Source organism: Sorex araneus, chromosome 6, assembly GCF_027595985.1.
Source record: "Sorex araneus isolate mSorAra2 chromosome 6, mSorAra2.pri, whole genome shotgun sequence".
NCBI lineage: Eukaryota > Metazoa > Chordata > Mammalia > Eulipotyphla > Soricidae > Sorex > Sorex araneus.
Genome location: NC_073307.1, coordinates 110,834,163 through 110,850,479, shown reverse-complemented (window position 1 = coordinate 110,850,479; position 16,317 = coordinate 110,834,163). Strand labels below are relative to the sequence as shown.

The 16,317-nt window shown below is 40.7% G+C and overlaps 1 protein-coding gene across 5 annotated transcripts in view; it reads left to right on the top strand.

The window, feature by feature from the left end:
• DENND5A (DENN domain containing 5A) overlaps positions 1-16,317 on the top strand; it is a 105,713-nt gene that overhangs the window by 42,337 nt on the left and 47,059 nt on the right. For all 5 annotated transcript variants that reach the window (XM_055141910.1, XM_055141909.1, XM_055141908.1 and 2 more), the window contains 2 exons: positions 1,752-2,406; positions 9,365-9,552. In XM_055141910.1, the coding sequence (XP_054997885.1) occupies positions 1,752-2,406; positions 9,365-9,552 (843 nt within the window). The remainder of the gene's footprint in view (positions 1-1,751; positions 2,407-9,364; positions 9,553-16,317) is intronic.

The window sequence follows — 16,317 nt, the reverse complement described above, 5'->3', positions numbered from 1 at the left end:
AATTTTATCTTGTGATAAGCATTTCACAGAAATTAATCTTGAGACTATTCATCAGGTAGATGCTATACACACGCACACACACATGAATACTTTAGAAATGAAGAAAATAAGGTCTGAAGAAGTTAAGTAATATGTGCTAAGACACATGGCTAAGAGACCACTGGGATTTGAACACCTAAACTGGTTCTACTCTTTACCACATTTTTGTACTGCCTCTATTGCATTTTTTTTGGTGATGGGGAATACTAATGGCAGTGTTTGGGGGACCCAGTGCTAGCAAAGATCAAACGTTGGACTCCCATGTGCAAATCCTATGCCTTTTGAACCTGGCTTCCTCTATTTTAATAGTTTTTTTTAAAAATAATTTTTATCTGATGATCTTGTTTGCATTGCAATCCTCAACTGTGAAGTGAGAGCAAAGTAAACTATATTTTCATTTCACAGACAAGAAGTTTGAGTCTTGAGCTTAATTACTTTTTTACTTGTTATCAATGTTTATTTCATTTTAACATACTATATGTTAAATCTGAAGCATTGGGGAGTTAAGTTCTGGACCAATATGGTTAAAAGCATACTGTAGCTTCTTTTATTAGTTAATTCAGGTAATGGCAGTCAACTGTATAGCTAATGGGGAACAGAGTGATAGTACAGTGGTTAGGGTGCTTGCCTTGTACATGAACAAACCGGGTTTGTTTACCCGGTTGGTCCCCTGAGCACTACTCATGTGGTCCCCTGAGTCCTACCAGGAGTGAACCTCAGCACAGAGCCAGGAGTAAGCCCTGAACAGCACTGGGTGTGACCTCCCCCCAAGCAAACAAACAAAAACAAAAAAGTGCTTAGGGCTGGAGTTATATTATAGTGGGTAGTGCATACTTACCTTGCATGTGGTCTACCTGGGTTTGATCCCCAGCATCCCATATGGTCTCCCCCCGCACTACTAGGAGCAGTTTCTGAGGGCAGAGCCAGGAGTAATGTAACCCCTGGGCACTGCCAGTGTGGCCTCAAACCCCCCCACCCATAAACAAAACAAACCAAAAATTATATAGCTAAGTTTATGTAAAATGTAAAACTAGGGAGTGGAAACTGATTCAAAGCAATTTGAATTGTCAAGTAGTGACAATTCAAGTCACTACTCAAGTTACAATTCATGTGAGTTATAGTGAAAAAAAGTGTATCTTATTCTCATTTTATGTGAAATGAATACTCTATTTGATATGAAAAATGAAGATTTTATTGATAAAGGAATAGTGTGAGCTAGTAAATTTTGTTATTTTTGGTACAAAATTGCATCTAATTGACTTCTAGATGTAATTATAATACCATCTCGTAATACGTCTCATGCTTACTCACCAGTCTAAATTTGCTAAGATTTTTTTTTTATCTTCTTTGTGTATTTTCTTCTAGAATCCAAAATAAACTTACGGCCTTTGTTTACCTGATGTGTTTTAGCATCAACTTGTTTATGAAACCTTTTTTCATTTTCCCTGCTTAGTCTGATCTGTATTAATCTAGCATTTAACATATACTCTGTACAATCCTGGTACCTGAAATATAATTTTATTTACTTATGTAATTTTGTTTATTTGCATTAGAATGGGAGATTTTAAAGGTAGGTATTTTTCTATGTTGATTTTGTTATCTCAAATAGCAGAGTGGGTGCTATACAATAAAAATAAAAGCATTCTGAAAAATGATCTGTAGTGAGTATTCTTAGCATTTGTTTTTTTGTTTTTTTTTTTTGTCTTTTGCAGTTATGCATGCCCAAAGGGCTGGCATTCAAGACCCAAGCCGATGCTAGGGACCCCCAGTTCCATGCCTTTATCATCACAAGGGAGGATGGCTCTCGGACATTTGGGTTTGCCCTCACATTTTTTGAAGAAGTGACTAGCAAGCAGATTTGCAGTGCAATGCAGACCCTCTACCACATGCATAATGCTGAATATGATGTTCTACATGCTTCTGCTGATGGCAGAGACAGCTGTGGCATGGAGGATGGTGAAGGCACTCCTGGGACCAAGCTTCAGCGTTTCAACTCCTACGACATTAGCCGGGACACACTCTACGTGTCTAAGTGTATCTGTCTCATCACGCCCATGTCCTTCATGAAAGCATGTCGGAGTGTGCTGGAACAACTTCACCAGGCAGTCACTTCACCTCAGCCGCCTCCACTGCCTCTTGAGAGCTACATATACAATGTACTGTATGAGGTGCCACTCCCACCTCCTGGCCGATCCTTGAAATTTTCTGGGGTCTATGGGCCAGTAATCTGCCAGAGACCAAGTACTAATGAGCTTCCCCTATTCGACTTTCCTGTCAAAGAAGTCTTTGAATTGCTTGGGGTGGAAAATGTGTTTCAGCTTTTTACCTGTGCCCTTCTGGAATTTCAAATTCTGCTATACTCACAACGTAAGTCAATGCTTACCAGTGTTCCTTCTCTGCAGAGAGCCTTCTCTCTTTTCATATCAGATACAGTGGGTCAAACTATTGTGTCACGTAGGTCGTGAAAGAGCTGATTAAGTAAAAATGAATATTATGTTGGGTGGCAGTACAGTCTATGGAGAAGATGTAATTTGTGGGGTGGCGAGGTAGTGAGAAAAATAATATAGCCGGTAAAGCAGTTACCTTGCTTGAGGCAACCAAGGTTCAATCCTGGGTACTACATGGTCTCCTGAGCACAGACCCCCAGTAAACCCTATACACTGTCCCTTCAACACCATCTTTTCCCCTCAAGCCAGGACTTACTCCTGACTCTGTGCTAAGGAATCTTTCCTTATGGTGCTTGGGAACCATGTGGAGTGCTAGGGATCCAATCCAGGTTGGCCATATGCAAGGCAAGCACCCTACCTGTATGTTTATATTTTATTTTTTGGGTGTTTACACTCAGTAATGCTAAGAACTTTTATCCTGTTGAGCTACCCCTCTGGCCCTAGCTGCTTTTTCTTTTCTTTTTTTTTTTAATTTGGAAACCCAGTGCTGCTCAGGGTTTCCTCCTAGTTTTGCTCTCAGTGATCACTTCTAGTGCGGCTCTGGGGATTGAACCCAGGTTGGCCATATACAAGGCAATTGACCTACCTGCTGTACTATTGCTCCAACCCGGTTCTGGTTTCTTTTAAATCAGCACAAATGGGAATATAGGGATCATTGCTTTTCATCCTCTTTTATTAATCTATCTTGGCGATAACAGATCATAGAAATTAAAATTGTTTCCTAAAAAAGTATATGAGAAATATTCCTATAGTTTTTACCAAAATGAATATGCAAGGTTAATTTGTAATTTAGCTTTTTATGAGCTTCCCTTTATTTTCTTTAGGAGTGATATATCTGTCTATCTATATGTTACATGTTTTATTGCTTTTTGGGTCACATCCAACAATACTCAGGGATTACTCCTGGCTCTGCACTCAGGAATTATTGTTGACAGTGCTTGGGGGGACCGACTTTATGAGATGCTGGGGATTGAATTCGGATCAGCCGTGTACAAGGCAAACCCCCTGTACTCCAGCCTGTAAATTCAAAAAGCATGTGTTTAGTGGCTGAGAACAGACTCCCCAGGCCAGCAGACGGCAACAGGTGAATGAGGGGACAGAGAATTAAGGAGGAACAGGGTCCTACACTGCTTGGCAGTCCTGGACCGTTTATTTTTCTCCTCATTCTTATAGCTTCATTCTCCTGCAGCATAGTTGTTTCTTCCAGCTCCTTCTCTCCTACTTCTCTCTCCTACTTCTCATAGCGTAGTTATAACTCATAGCGTAGTTATTTCCTCCACGGCGAAGTTATTTTCTTCCAACCTCCCCTCCCCCCTCCACCTTTTCTCTCATAGAGTAGCTATATAGAAATCATGAAGGGTGGGGGTACACAGGTGGGGTTGAACATTATCATAACAAGAAACAGATGTAAAGCCCCTCCTTCAGGGGAAGTTCTTCTAGGAGATTAACTCAAGGACAAAGTCTCCTCTGAGGGTTTAGCACTTTAGATTACTAGGAGATCCACTGAAGGGTGAGATCCCTTCTAAGGTATATTGCTTTATCCTTTCCTTAGCTAGTAATCCATTTATTTAATTAAAAAAAAATTTTTTTTTAGTAATCCATTTTTTTTTTTTTAAATATTATTGACGACTTTATTTATTTATTTATTTATTTATTTGCTTTTTGGGTCACACCTGGCGATGCACAGGGGTTACTCCTGGCTCTGCACTCAGGAACTACCCCTGGCCGTGCTCAGGGGACCATATGGGATGCTGGGATTTGAACCCGGGTCGGCCGCGTGCAAGGCAAACGCCCTACCCGCTGTGCTATCTCTCCAGCCCCCAAAGTAATCCATTTTTTTTACCCCACCTGGTAAGTGTGCAGGGCTTACTCTTGGGTCTGGACTCAGGGATCATGCCTAGTGGGACTCAAGGGACCATCAAGGGTGCTGGGATTGAATCCAGTTGGCCTGGTGCAAGGGAAGGGATCTATCTACTGTAGTGTATCTCCAGTACTAAATCAACTTTTTATGATACATGATACAGATGTTTCTAATTTATTTACTTTTTTTGCTTTTTGGGTCACACCCGGTAATGCACAGGGGTTACTCCTGGTTCTACACTCAGGAATTACTCCTGGCGGTGCTCAGGGGACCATATGGGATGCTGGGATTCGAACCCAGGTTGGCCGAGTGCAGGACAAACGCCCTACCCGCTGTACTATTGCTCCAGCCCCCAGATGTTTCCAATTTAATTTATATCTATAGTTGTTCTGATTTAATCCTTGACAGAATTTTTTTTTTTTCTGGGTCACACCTGATGATGCACAGGGGTTACTCCTGGCTCATGCACGCAGGAATTACTCCTGGTGGTGCTCAGAGGACCATATGGGATGCTGGGAATCGAATCCAGGTCGGCCTCGTGCAAGGCAAACACCCTGCCTGCTGTGCTGTTGCTCCAGCCCCTGACAAAATGGTTTTTATTTTATTTTTGTAATTTGGGAAGTGTTTTTGTAGTGGATTTAATTTGGAAGGGGAAACCAGGTTGGGCGTGTGCAAAGCAAGCACCTTACCTGCTGTACTAACTCTCCAGCTCCAACATCACACTCTTGCTTGTTTTGTTTTTTTGGTCACAAGTGGTTCTTGGGTTACTTCCAGCTTGGTGTTCAGAGGTTACTCCTGGTAGTGCTTAGGGAACCATGTGATGCTGTGGCTCAAACTCAGAGCCTTCTGCAATGAAAGCATATACTTCAGCTTTTTTTTTTTTTTTTTTTGGTTTTTGGGTCACACCTGGCGATGCACTGGGGTTACTCCTGGCTCTTCATTCAGGAATTACCCCTGGCGTGCTCAGGGGACCATATGGGATGCTGGGAATTGAACCCGGGTCGGCCGCGTGCAAGGCAAACGCCCTACCCGCTGTGCTATCGCTCCAGCCCCTACTTCAGCTTATTGAGCTATCTCTCTGACCCTACCTGCTGTTTTGTGTCCTCCACCCTCTCCCCCTCTGAATCCTGGTGATGCTTAGGGTTTACTCTTAGCTCTGCCCTCATGTTCACTTCTGGTGGGGCTCTGGGGAGCATATGGGGTGCCTGGGATGTACCCCATTGGCCATGTGCAAGGCCTTACCTGCTGTGCTATTGCTGGCCTCTGGATGCTGGTTGTTAAAAGGGGTTTGACCTCTCTGCTAGCTTCGGGTCCAGTTTGATATGCATTCACATCTGGTCTCTATGTCTCTTTCTCTGACAGGATTATCTGAATGTTGACTTTTCTTTGCTTGTGTCCCTTCCGGTTCCCACTGACAATTTCTGTAGTTCTCATTAGCAGAAGGTTCTGTGTTCAGAACTAGAGGCAATTTGGTCGTTGGCTTCCTGTTTGGCATGCCTGATTCATATGTCCTGTTCCTGCTCTACCCCCTCTGAGCTTTCTGGAACATGGTGATGAATGCATGGTGTAGCTGTGGGGGATGGGAACATTGTGGGGGAGGGAGAGTATGGGAGTATGCTTCGCCTAATTAATCTAGTCTTTTCACTTGTTGATTAAATCACTGAGCTCAGTTTTACCAACTGGTTGTTCAATTATCTGTCAAAGTGACTTCATTTCCCCAAAGAAGTGTATGAGGTATTTTCTGTTGAGCAATCAAGTTGTTTTCCTCTGGTTAGCATTTTTTTTTTTCTTGATAAGATTATGCTTAACCAGGAGCAAGGTTAGATAGTCAAGTTTCAAAACTTTAGTTTATTAGTAACTTACTATTAAGCCATGAAGGAAGGATGTTTGGCTGAACTTCTACTTACTGATACTGAGCAGCTTATACTTGATTCTTACTTTCTAACTAATTTTCTGGAATAGTTTTTTTCCATTGTTGTTATTATTTATAATAACTCCCTTATTATAAGCTATGATTTGTATAATGATGGGGTAAGTTTTTAGTGTACAAAACCTTTTATTATTTCTTTATTTTTTTAATGAAGGGAGATACTTGTTTTTAATTTCCTGGCCACACTATGCAATGCTCAGGGGTTACTGCTGGCTCTGCACGCAGGGACCATATGAGATGCCTCGTATTGAATCTAGGTCGGTTGCGTGCAAAGCAAGCACCCTACCTGCTCATGCCCCACAGAATAGTTTTTATTGAACAAAATTTACTTAAACTTGAGGGGAGAAAAAGAGAAGAATATGTATTTCTTTTTCTTTTTTTTTCTGAGAAGAATATGTATTTAAGAGAAAACATGGGTTTCTTCTAAGTGGGAAAGCAAGAAAGCAAAGACATATGTTTATGGGAGAACCTGAGCTTTGAACCTTTGTTCAAACAGTATATAAGACCATATTGACCTCAGTAAAATTTGATTTGAAATTAACCATTCCACAGATATAATAATATTTAAAAAATAAAATAATAAAATAAAATAAAATTACTGGTGCTTCAAAGGAAGGGAGTGCATTCATTGAATGCATTACCTCAGGTTTAATCCCCACCATCGGTATGGTCCTCTGAGCACTGAGGTAGGAGTAGTCCCTAGGCACTGATGAATATGGGCACACTTCATTGCATTGTGTTCAGTCTTGTGCACAGTTAGTTGTAGTGCTCACATTATTTTGGTTGCAGCACTGGAGATTGCATTCAGTGATGCAGGATGATAGCAGGATGGAACCCAGACTCACGACCTGATGCTTACAAGGTGCTATACCTGAGCTGTATTACATGTTTTAAAAATACATTATTGCTTTGTAAATTTCTAAAGCTATCATACTGTTTGTGAATAATAGCTTGTTAAATTTATTTAGTTTTTTGCCACACCTGGTAGTTCTCAGGGCTTAATCCTGGCTCTGTGCTCAGGGAACACTCCTGACAGTGTTGAGGGACCTTATGTAGTGATGGGGATGGAGCCAGGATCAGCTGTATACAAGGCAAGCATCTTATTCTCTGTACTCTCTCTCTCTCACCCTTGTTATTGTTGGGGATTGGCCCTGGGTGAACAGATCTGATCATGAGGATTAAGAAAAGACAGAAATGAGAGAAAAGTAGGAGGTTAGGGGACTAATAGCCTCATGGACCGAAAGACTTGACTCTCCAGCACATTCCATATTTATTGCTTTAGACCAACAATCCTCAGAAGAACAAGGGCAAACATTTACAGATATTTGTCTATCTATGGCAGTCTGACTGGGCTAAACTTTTACTTGTCAAAAGCAACTCATGGGGCAGAAGTCTCTAAAATGGGTTTATCTCAAGGGAATTTTTCTGGTAGAAGTAGCAGAGATAAAGTGGGTATAGGCCCTCCACTGAGAAATAGCTTTCCAAGTAACTTACCAAGCTTTTCAGGATTTTCAAGGTCCCATAAACCACTTGTACAGCTCTTCTCTTCAGTCTGATTTAAGCCTTTGTTCTCCACAGCTCGTCATTTTAAAAATGAAAAGGGTTGTGGGCTGGAGCAGTAGTATAGCAGATAGGGCACTTAGCATGCAGCTAACCCAGATTTGTTCCCTGGCATCTCATAAGGTTCCCTGAGCTTGCCAGGAATGATTTCTGTGTGCAAAGCCAAGAGTAAGGCCTGAACACTGCCAGGTGTGTCCCAAGACAAAAACTAAAACAAACAAAAGGGATTACACTCTGAAGAAAAGCACAACAGTTTCATTCCAAGGTAAAATGTCTGAGCTAGAACAAGAGTTTTGAGTTACGAAAATTGAATTTTCCAGCCACGGACCCATTCCGGCCATACTTCTTTCTTGTGCCCCCAACTATATTACCACTTGATTCTTTCATCTCGTGCCATGGCCCCCCAGCCCTCCATTTGCATGATATTTTTTTCATCTGTGGCTCTCTTGGAATATTCTGGAATATCCCTTAGAATATTCCTTGGAATATCCTGGAAGCTACATAGTCCCTGATTGAGGAACTCTGACTTTAGGGTTCCATTCAGCATGGACAGCATGTAAATCAAAACAGATCAATTTTCTACTCAGATACAGCTTCATTATCTCTATTAATTTGCAAATGTAGTATATGAAATTATGATGATATGATGATGATGATATGATGATGATGAGTATATGAAATTATAAGACAAAATGTGTGGCAGAGCTCGGCAAGCTACCCATGGCATACTTGATATGCCAAAAACAGTAATGACGGTGGTCCTCATTCCTCTGATCCCGAAAGAGCCCCCAATACACCATCAAGCTACACTAGAACATGACAGGGACAAATGGAGACGTTACTGGCCAGTTGCTCGAGCAACTTGATGAACAATGGGATGACAGTGATACAGACATTGATAAGACAAAATACATTTGCATTATGTGTTATACAACTACATGAAGACTATGTGACCTCTAGCCTTCAAGATCAACCTAAAGAACTACCAATCATTCAACAGTTGAATTTCTTCACTAGTCAAGTCTGTCTCCCATCTTTCTTTTCTTTCTTTCTTTTTTTTTAATTAATTCACTCTGAGGTATAGTAACAAAAATTTCATGTTTGAACTTCGATCATACAGTCATCAAACACCCATCCCTTTACCAGTGTACCTTTTCCATCACCAAAATCCCCACCCCTCCTCCATCCCACACTTCCCCCTGCCTGTATGGCAGACAATTTGCAAAATATTCTTTCTCTACTTTAGTTACCTTTGATATTACAAGACCAGTCCTACCACCCCTCATACCTGCCCCAAATGCAACGCTAGACAATGTGTTTTGTATTGCTTGTTACAGATATAATGTTGTGCAGCCTCAAGAGCGGTCACATGCTCTAGGAATTCTAAGATTTTAATAATTAGGGTCTGAAGAAATCGCTGCCCCAAGTTACTTGGGTCCCAGATTCGTTTGTGTGTCTCTGGATTGTTTAGGAAACTAGTCACTTGTTTTTAACAGATTTTTTTCCTGTTTGTTTTGTATTTTACAGATTACCAGAGACTGATGACCGTGGCAGAGACAATTACAGCTCTCATGTTTCCTTTCCAGTGGCAGCATGTTTATGTCCCTATTCTCCCAGCTTCTCTCCTACATTTCTTAGATGCTCCTGTTCCATACCTGATGGGCTTACATTCTAATGGCCTGGATGACCGGTCCAAGCTGGAGCTTCCTCAAGAGGTGAGGGAAATGTGGAGTTGGAGACTGGTACCTTTGGTTCAGTCCAGGATTGGGAATAGAGAGGACTGGCATCAGCTTCATTCATAGTGAAACCAAGTTTAGTTTCTTTTATTTTGTATAACATAGATCAAGTTTCCACAAAAAAATAAAAGTAATAAATATGAAACTCAATTTTGGGCTATATTCAATGGTGCTCAGGATCTCCTTCCAGCTCCATGCTCGAGGTCACTCCTAGTAGTGCTTGGGGATCATGTGATGCCAGGGATTAAAACTGGGGTTGGCCACCTGTAAAGCAAGTGCACTAACTCCCGTACTTTCTCTCATGCCTCTTAAAATCAATTTTTGTATCATCCCAGAAACATTTGTCCTACTATCTGATTGTTGTACATTGTAATCTCTGTGTTTACATTCTTATAAATTGCTTTCTTAATGTATATTTTTCTAAGTTTTATGTTTATTTAAAAATTTTATACTTATTTTAAAAATTACATACTTTAATTTTTTTTTTTTTTGCTTGCACTTGCTGGTGCTCAGGGTTTACTTCTGGCTCTGTACTCAAGGATCACTCCTTTTAGATTTTCCTGTCTTACGACATTTTTTATTTTGTCTCTAGCTTATGAAACTAGCTATGGGAAGAACTTTCCTACTCTGAATTTCTTACTTGTTAGAAAGACTTGAGAAGAGACTTTACATTAGCTGGTACCACCAGAATTCTTTTCTCCCTCCATCAAAAAAATTTTTGGTGGAGATTTTTTAATGTAACTGAGTAAGGTATTCAAAGAAGAGAGCGCATTCTTGAAATTAGATCTGAGCAACACTCACACCCTTGTGCTTTTTTTGGGGAAGCATACTTGATAAATATGCCTGATAATTAGATCACATCTGTAATAGTTAAAATGCATCTTAACTCCTTTTCTCTCTTTTGGTATCAGAATCATAATGTCTTCCTTGACTCTGTCTTCTCTTTGGAGAAGTCTATTTTCTTTTGGACGTATTTCTTTTTCCTCACATTTTTGGTTTTGTTTTGTTTTGGGGCCATACCCAGTGGTGCTTAGGGCTATTCTTAGCTCTGTGCTCAAGGATTACTCCTGGCAGGCGTAGGAACGAAATGGGATGCTGGGGACTTAGCCTGGGTTGGCCACGTGCATTGCAAGTGCCCTACCTGCTGAACTATCTCTCCAGCCCCTTTTCTTGCTTCTTTTTAATAAAATTCCTTTGTTTCACTGTTTGCCTTCTCTGAAGTTTCTGTGCATTAGGAAATAAACTTGGGAAACCTGGCGGAGGTCAGGACTGACTTTTTTTCCTGTGAAGAGCATAATCTTTTCTCAGCCTGAGATCTACTGCTCCCCAAACATTTGAGTGGAAGGAACCTTCTCCCATGCTGTACAAATCAAATGGGCTTCAGATACAGCCTGATGGTCTGGGGTTGTCCACACAGTATGGAAACTCACATAGATTATTATGAGTCTCTATCTCCCTGGCCTGGAGCGATAGCACAGCGGGTAGGGCATTTGCCTTGCACACGACCAACCCAGGTTTGATTCCTCCATCCCTCTCAGAGCCCGGCAAGCTACCTAGAGTATCCCGCCCATACAGCAGAGCCTGGTAAGCTACCCCTGGCATATTCAATATGCCAAAAACAGTAACAAGAAGTCTCACAGTGGAGATATTACTGGAGCAAGTTGATAAACAACGGGATGACAGTGCTACAGTGCTATCTCCCTGGCACTTGATCAAGTGCATGGCAAGCTGTGGTGGGCCAAACCTGGCCAAATGAGAGGGTAGTAGCATTCTTTCTATGGTGGCTACATCTCGTCTATAGCAATGCACAGGGGTCACTCCTGGTTCATGCACTCAGGAATCACCCCTGGCGGTGCTCAGGGGACCATATGGGATGCTGGGATTTGAATCCGGGTCGGCCGCGTGCAAGGCAAACGCCCTACCCGCTGTGCTATCACTCCAGCCCCCAAACAATTATGCTTTTCTTTTTAGCTTCTATATTCATTCCTTTTCTCCTTTGATTCTGTAGAGCTCTCTGCTATTTGGGGTGGGTAAGGAGTAAGGAAGAAGGATCAAATGTGATCAAACCAGTGAGTTGGAGTTTTGGGTTTTTATGTGTAGTTATTTATATACATAAAGAGTAGCTATAAAGATTGAAGAGCTTTCTCTCATTTGCTTTAAATATCTGTCATATTGACACCTCTTCCTAGTAAGCCTAATTATAATTTTGTAAAGACAAAGTGAGAATGACAACAAAAAGTGGTTGAAGGTAGAAAGCCAAAGCAGGTGTGCTCCCTGCATATCCAATAAATAGGTCACTAAACAAGAAACTAGATTTGTCAGTTTTATTTTTGTCTTTGGCATCAACTTGATGTGTGCTTAGGGAAAATTCTCTTCTCTGTAGGATTTTCTCAGTATCAATCTTTGTGTGACTTATGTATGTAAGTATATGAAGAGACTGTTGGGATCCCTGCAATTAAAAAATTTTTAGGGACTGTAGCGATAGTACAGTGGGTAAGGCACTTGTCTTACACATGGCCGATTCTGGTTCAATCCCTGACACCTTTTATATAGCCCTCAGAGAACACCAGCAGTGATCATGGTCACTGAATGCAGAGCTAGAAGCAAGACCTGAACACCCATGGGTGTGGCACCCCCCAAAAAAAACCCAAACAACTATTTATTTATTTATTTATTTATTTTGCTTTTTGGGTCACACCTGGCTCTGCACAGGGGTTACTTCTGGCTCTGCACTCAGGAGTCACTCCTGGCAGTACTCAAAGGACCATATGGGATGCTGGTAATAGAACCTGGGTCGGCCGCGTGCAAGGCAAACGCCCTACCCGCTGTGCTATTGCTCCAGCCCATAATTTTTTATTTTAATAACACCATATATTATTTAAAAAACCATATATTATTAAAAATACCCCTAGAGGTTCACTCTTAACGAGGTATGGGAACATCCACTTTTGCTATGGATCTTTTCTATTGTGTACCTCGGAAGGAATAATGACAAAGAAATTTTAGAATACTTGTGTTACTTCATAAGCTTATCTTGGATTTCAGAGTTCCTCTTCATTTAGATGTTCTTTGAAGGTCACATATTTGTGGCAGTTATATAGTGAAGTATTTTTTTACCTTGATTTATAGCAGATGACTCTGGAATATCAGAGTTTGTGTAGTCCCCATGGGAAAATTGTTTTTTTGAGCTGTGAAATAGACCCTTACAAAGCTGTTCATGATTAGGCTTCAGTCTTACAGTGTTCCAACACCCATCCCTCCACCAGTGTACATTTCCCATCACCAGTGTCTCCAGTTTCCCTCCCATAACCCCCCACCCCATCCCCAGCTGGCCTTTATGCCTTTACGGTGGGCGCTTTTCTTCTCTCTTTCCCCCTCCTCTCTCTCTCTCTCTCTCTCTCTCTCTTCCTCTCCTCCCCCTCTCTTGGGCATTGTAGTTTGCAGTACAGATACTGAAAGGTTATGAGGTAAATCCCTTTACCTACTTTGACATTCAATTCTTGTCTATGAGAAAATTTAGACTAGGGAGAAAAGAACTGATTTTGTTAAGAGCTGAAATATCTTTAAAATGCATGGAGATTATTTCTGTAAGAAAATTTTGGAATATCTCATGAACTATATACATATATGTATATTTTCTAAGAATATACAAAATATAAAGAATAAAGTAAGAATTTTCTTAAATTTATCAGAGAATAATTTTCAGCGTTTGGTAGGCATTCTGGGTATCTTGTTAGAAGTAAGATTTGTTACAGCTTAAGTAGAGAGAGAGTAAGAGGAAAATTGTCTGCCATAGAGGCAGGGGAAGGGGTGAGGGGGGAGGGATACTGGGGACATTGGTGGTGGAAAATGTACACTGGTGGAGGGATTGGTGTTCAATCACTTTATGACTGAAACTCAAACATGAAAGCTTTCTAACTGTAGCTCATGGTGCTTTAAAAAAAAAATAACATTCTGAATGAATTAAAAAAAGTAATGTGGGATTCATGCCCAATTCAATGCACTTAATCAATGGCTGACTCTGAGTCAGGGCTGGGGGATTCACCTGGGCCTGTATGAGAGGCATCACTTGTGTAGTGTGGTGGGGGCTAACTTGATTTATAAAAGGGACAGTCTCACAGGTGGTCTAGATGATAATGTGTTCATTTATTTCAAGATACCAAGCTTCCCATTTGGGAGCAGTTTCTAGGCATAGACCACTGAATGGCCTCTGGAGTTAGAAGGTCTCGTTGACCGGTAATTTGCTTGTTTACTCAGTACAACACCTTGTTTGGAAGGCGAGAGTGATTCCAGGGCAAACTAGAGACCATATTTCCACTCAGCTCTGGATGAAGTTAGAGTTTTGAAGAGTACAAGGAGCCTAAAAAATAATCCAACTCTTAAGGACATCGAGGAATTTTGAAGCCGCAGCTTAGCTTTTTTAATTGGCCTGCAGTAGCTGCATCCTTTCTAACTGAAAGCTTTTTAGCCTTCAATTAAGAGAGAGAAGAGAAGGAGAGGAGAGAGAGGGGGGGGAGAGAGAGAGATAGAGATAGATATATATATAGAGAGAGAACATTCTTCAAAAGAATAGAGAGTATAATATATTCACTACCCCCCAAATTAGATTTCATTTGTTGCTGTCCCATTTTGTGTCACCAGAAGTCTGTGAAAAAACTCTTTGTTCCTTTTTGTGCCAACACATGAGCTCAGCTTGCCCTTAGCAAGTGAGAGCGCTGAGCTGCTTTGGTAAGGCATTCTTTGTCCTATGATTCTCTTTTAGGTTTTGTTATGTGTGTAGGAACGGGGCAGCTTATCCACAGCTATGTCAAGAGAAGTAAACAGGATATTAGAATAAAAGAAGACAGTATTATTCTTTCTGTCTTAGGCCCTACATTCCTCCTCCTTTTTCAGTATAGTCTTTTAACAATTCTTTCCCAGTCATTTGAATGTTGAACTCCTCTTTGTTGAATAAAAAGAGATATAAATTAGGGTATGAACCTGACTGACTATATTGGTATTAGGAACTCATGGCGAGGAAAATGTATTGTCACCTCCTGCAGGAAGAGACTTAGGACATTTTTTGTGATTTGGAGAATCCCTAAAGTCACTACCCAGAATGGTTGAGTCTTTCCATGGTCTTTCCCAAAAAAGATAGGAGGTAGGAAGTAAATTGATCTCTTGGATTATGTCTCTTCCAGGCTACTTGTCCTCTAGGCTGTTTTTGCAGGAGTTAGTTTCTTCTCAGCTGAAAAAAAAGTAGATAAGGAGTTTGAGATAGGTTTGCAGTTTGCTTCAGTATGTTAGAAACTTCAGTGTGGGAGGAAGTAGGGTGAGACGATTATAGGAACCTAGAATGGAATGACTTCCCTTTCTATTTTCCCCTCTTATTATTCCTATGGTATTCAGTTCAATTTTTTAATGAATGGCTACCAAGGTCCACTCAGAGACTCCTATCTTAATCTAGTCCATCTCTGAAGAATGAATGAGCTACTTTTTCTTCTTTAGCCACCTCTCTGACCAGGACTCTAATATGTGGACACGACGTCTAGAGAGTCATGCAAATTTTTTAGGCATTCTATATTTGACTCTTAGCAATGGGAGGAAAGTTAAAGCATTGTTAGTAGACAGCATTATTTTTACTGCTTCTGCTTCGTATTAGATAAATCGCTTATTTTTCTTTTAAGAACTGAGGGGATAGGGGCCGGAGCGATAGCACAGCGGGTAGGGTGTTTGCCTTGCACGCGGCCGACCCGGGTTCGATCCCCGGCATCCCATATGGTCCCCCAAGCACCGCCAGGAGTAGTTCCTGAGTATAGCTGGGTATGACCCAAAAAGCAAAAAAAAAAAAAAAAAAAAAAGAACTGAGGGGATAAATGGTTGCATTGTATGTTTCTGGTGGATCACAGTGCTTTGTTACATTATCTATATGGACAGTGGTTATGGAGCGATAACTTCATGATTAGATGATTTTCATCTGGCCAGACCTAGTGGTTTTTGGGACTTAACTCCTGGCTCTGCACTCAGGGATCACTCCTGGGGACTTGGTGGGGAGAGATGGGGAGAATGGGGATCAGGTCAGCTGTATGTAAGGAATGTACCTTACCCCCCTACTGTCTTTCTGGTCTAGAAAAAGACATTTTCAAATTAAAAGATAAAATTTAAAACTAGGAGAAGATTTGTATAACACATATTACATTTACAGAGAATTAACTTCAGGATATTAAAAGTAACCCAAATAAAGCAGTAAGTCAGTGATGAACAACTCAATAGAAAAATGGGCTGGAAAAAAATTGAACAGGCATTTCACTCAAAAAAAAGTGCCTAAAAAAACCTTTTATTACCATAAAAGTGTAAATCAAATGCTTCCATTTTGGTGGGAATATTATGAAATCTGATAATAAAATCAAATTTTGGAAGGGATCGTTAGGATAAGTTTAGATTTCTTTAAATGTAAGTGGTTATAACAATTTTTAAATATAGCTGCCCATTGCCCTGATAACATGGAGCATTTGCACACCTTGTAACAACAGTTGTACTCCTAGGATATACCCAAGAGAATGCCTTCTACATATTTCTTGTAAATTAAATAAGAAACAGTACAAATGCCCCTGAATGAAAAAGTTGATTAATATTGGTATATCCAAACAGTAGAATCTTACACCATAGTTAAAATAAATGAACACCTACTTCAAAATGGTAGAATCTCAAAGCTTCCTAATCTTGAGAAAAATGGTATAAAAAGACTGCTTTAGAAAGGTAATC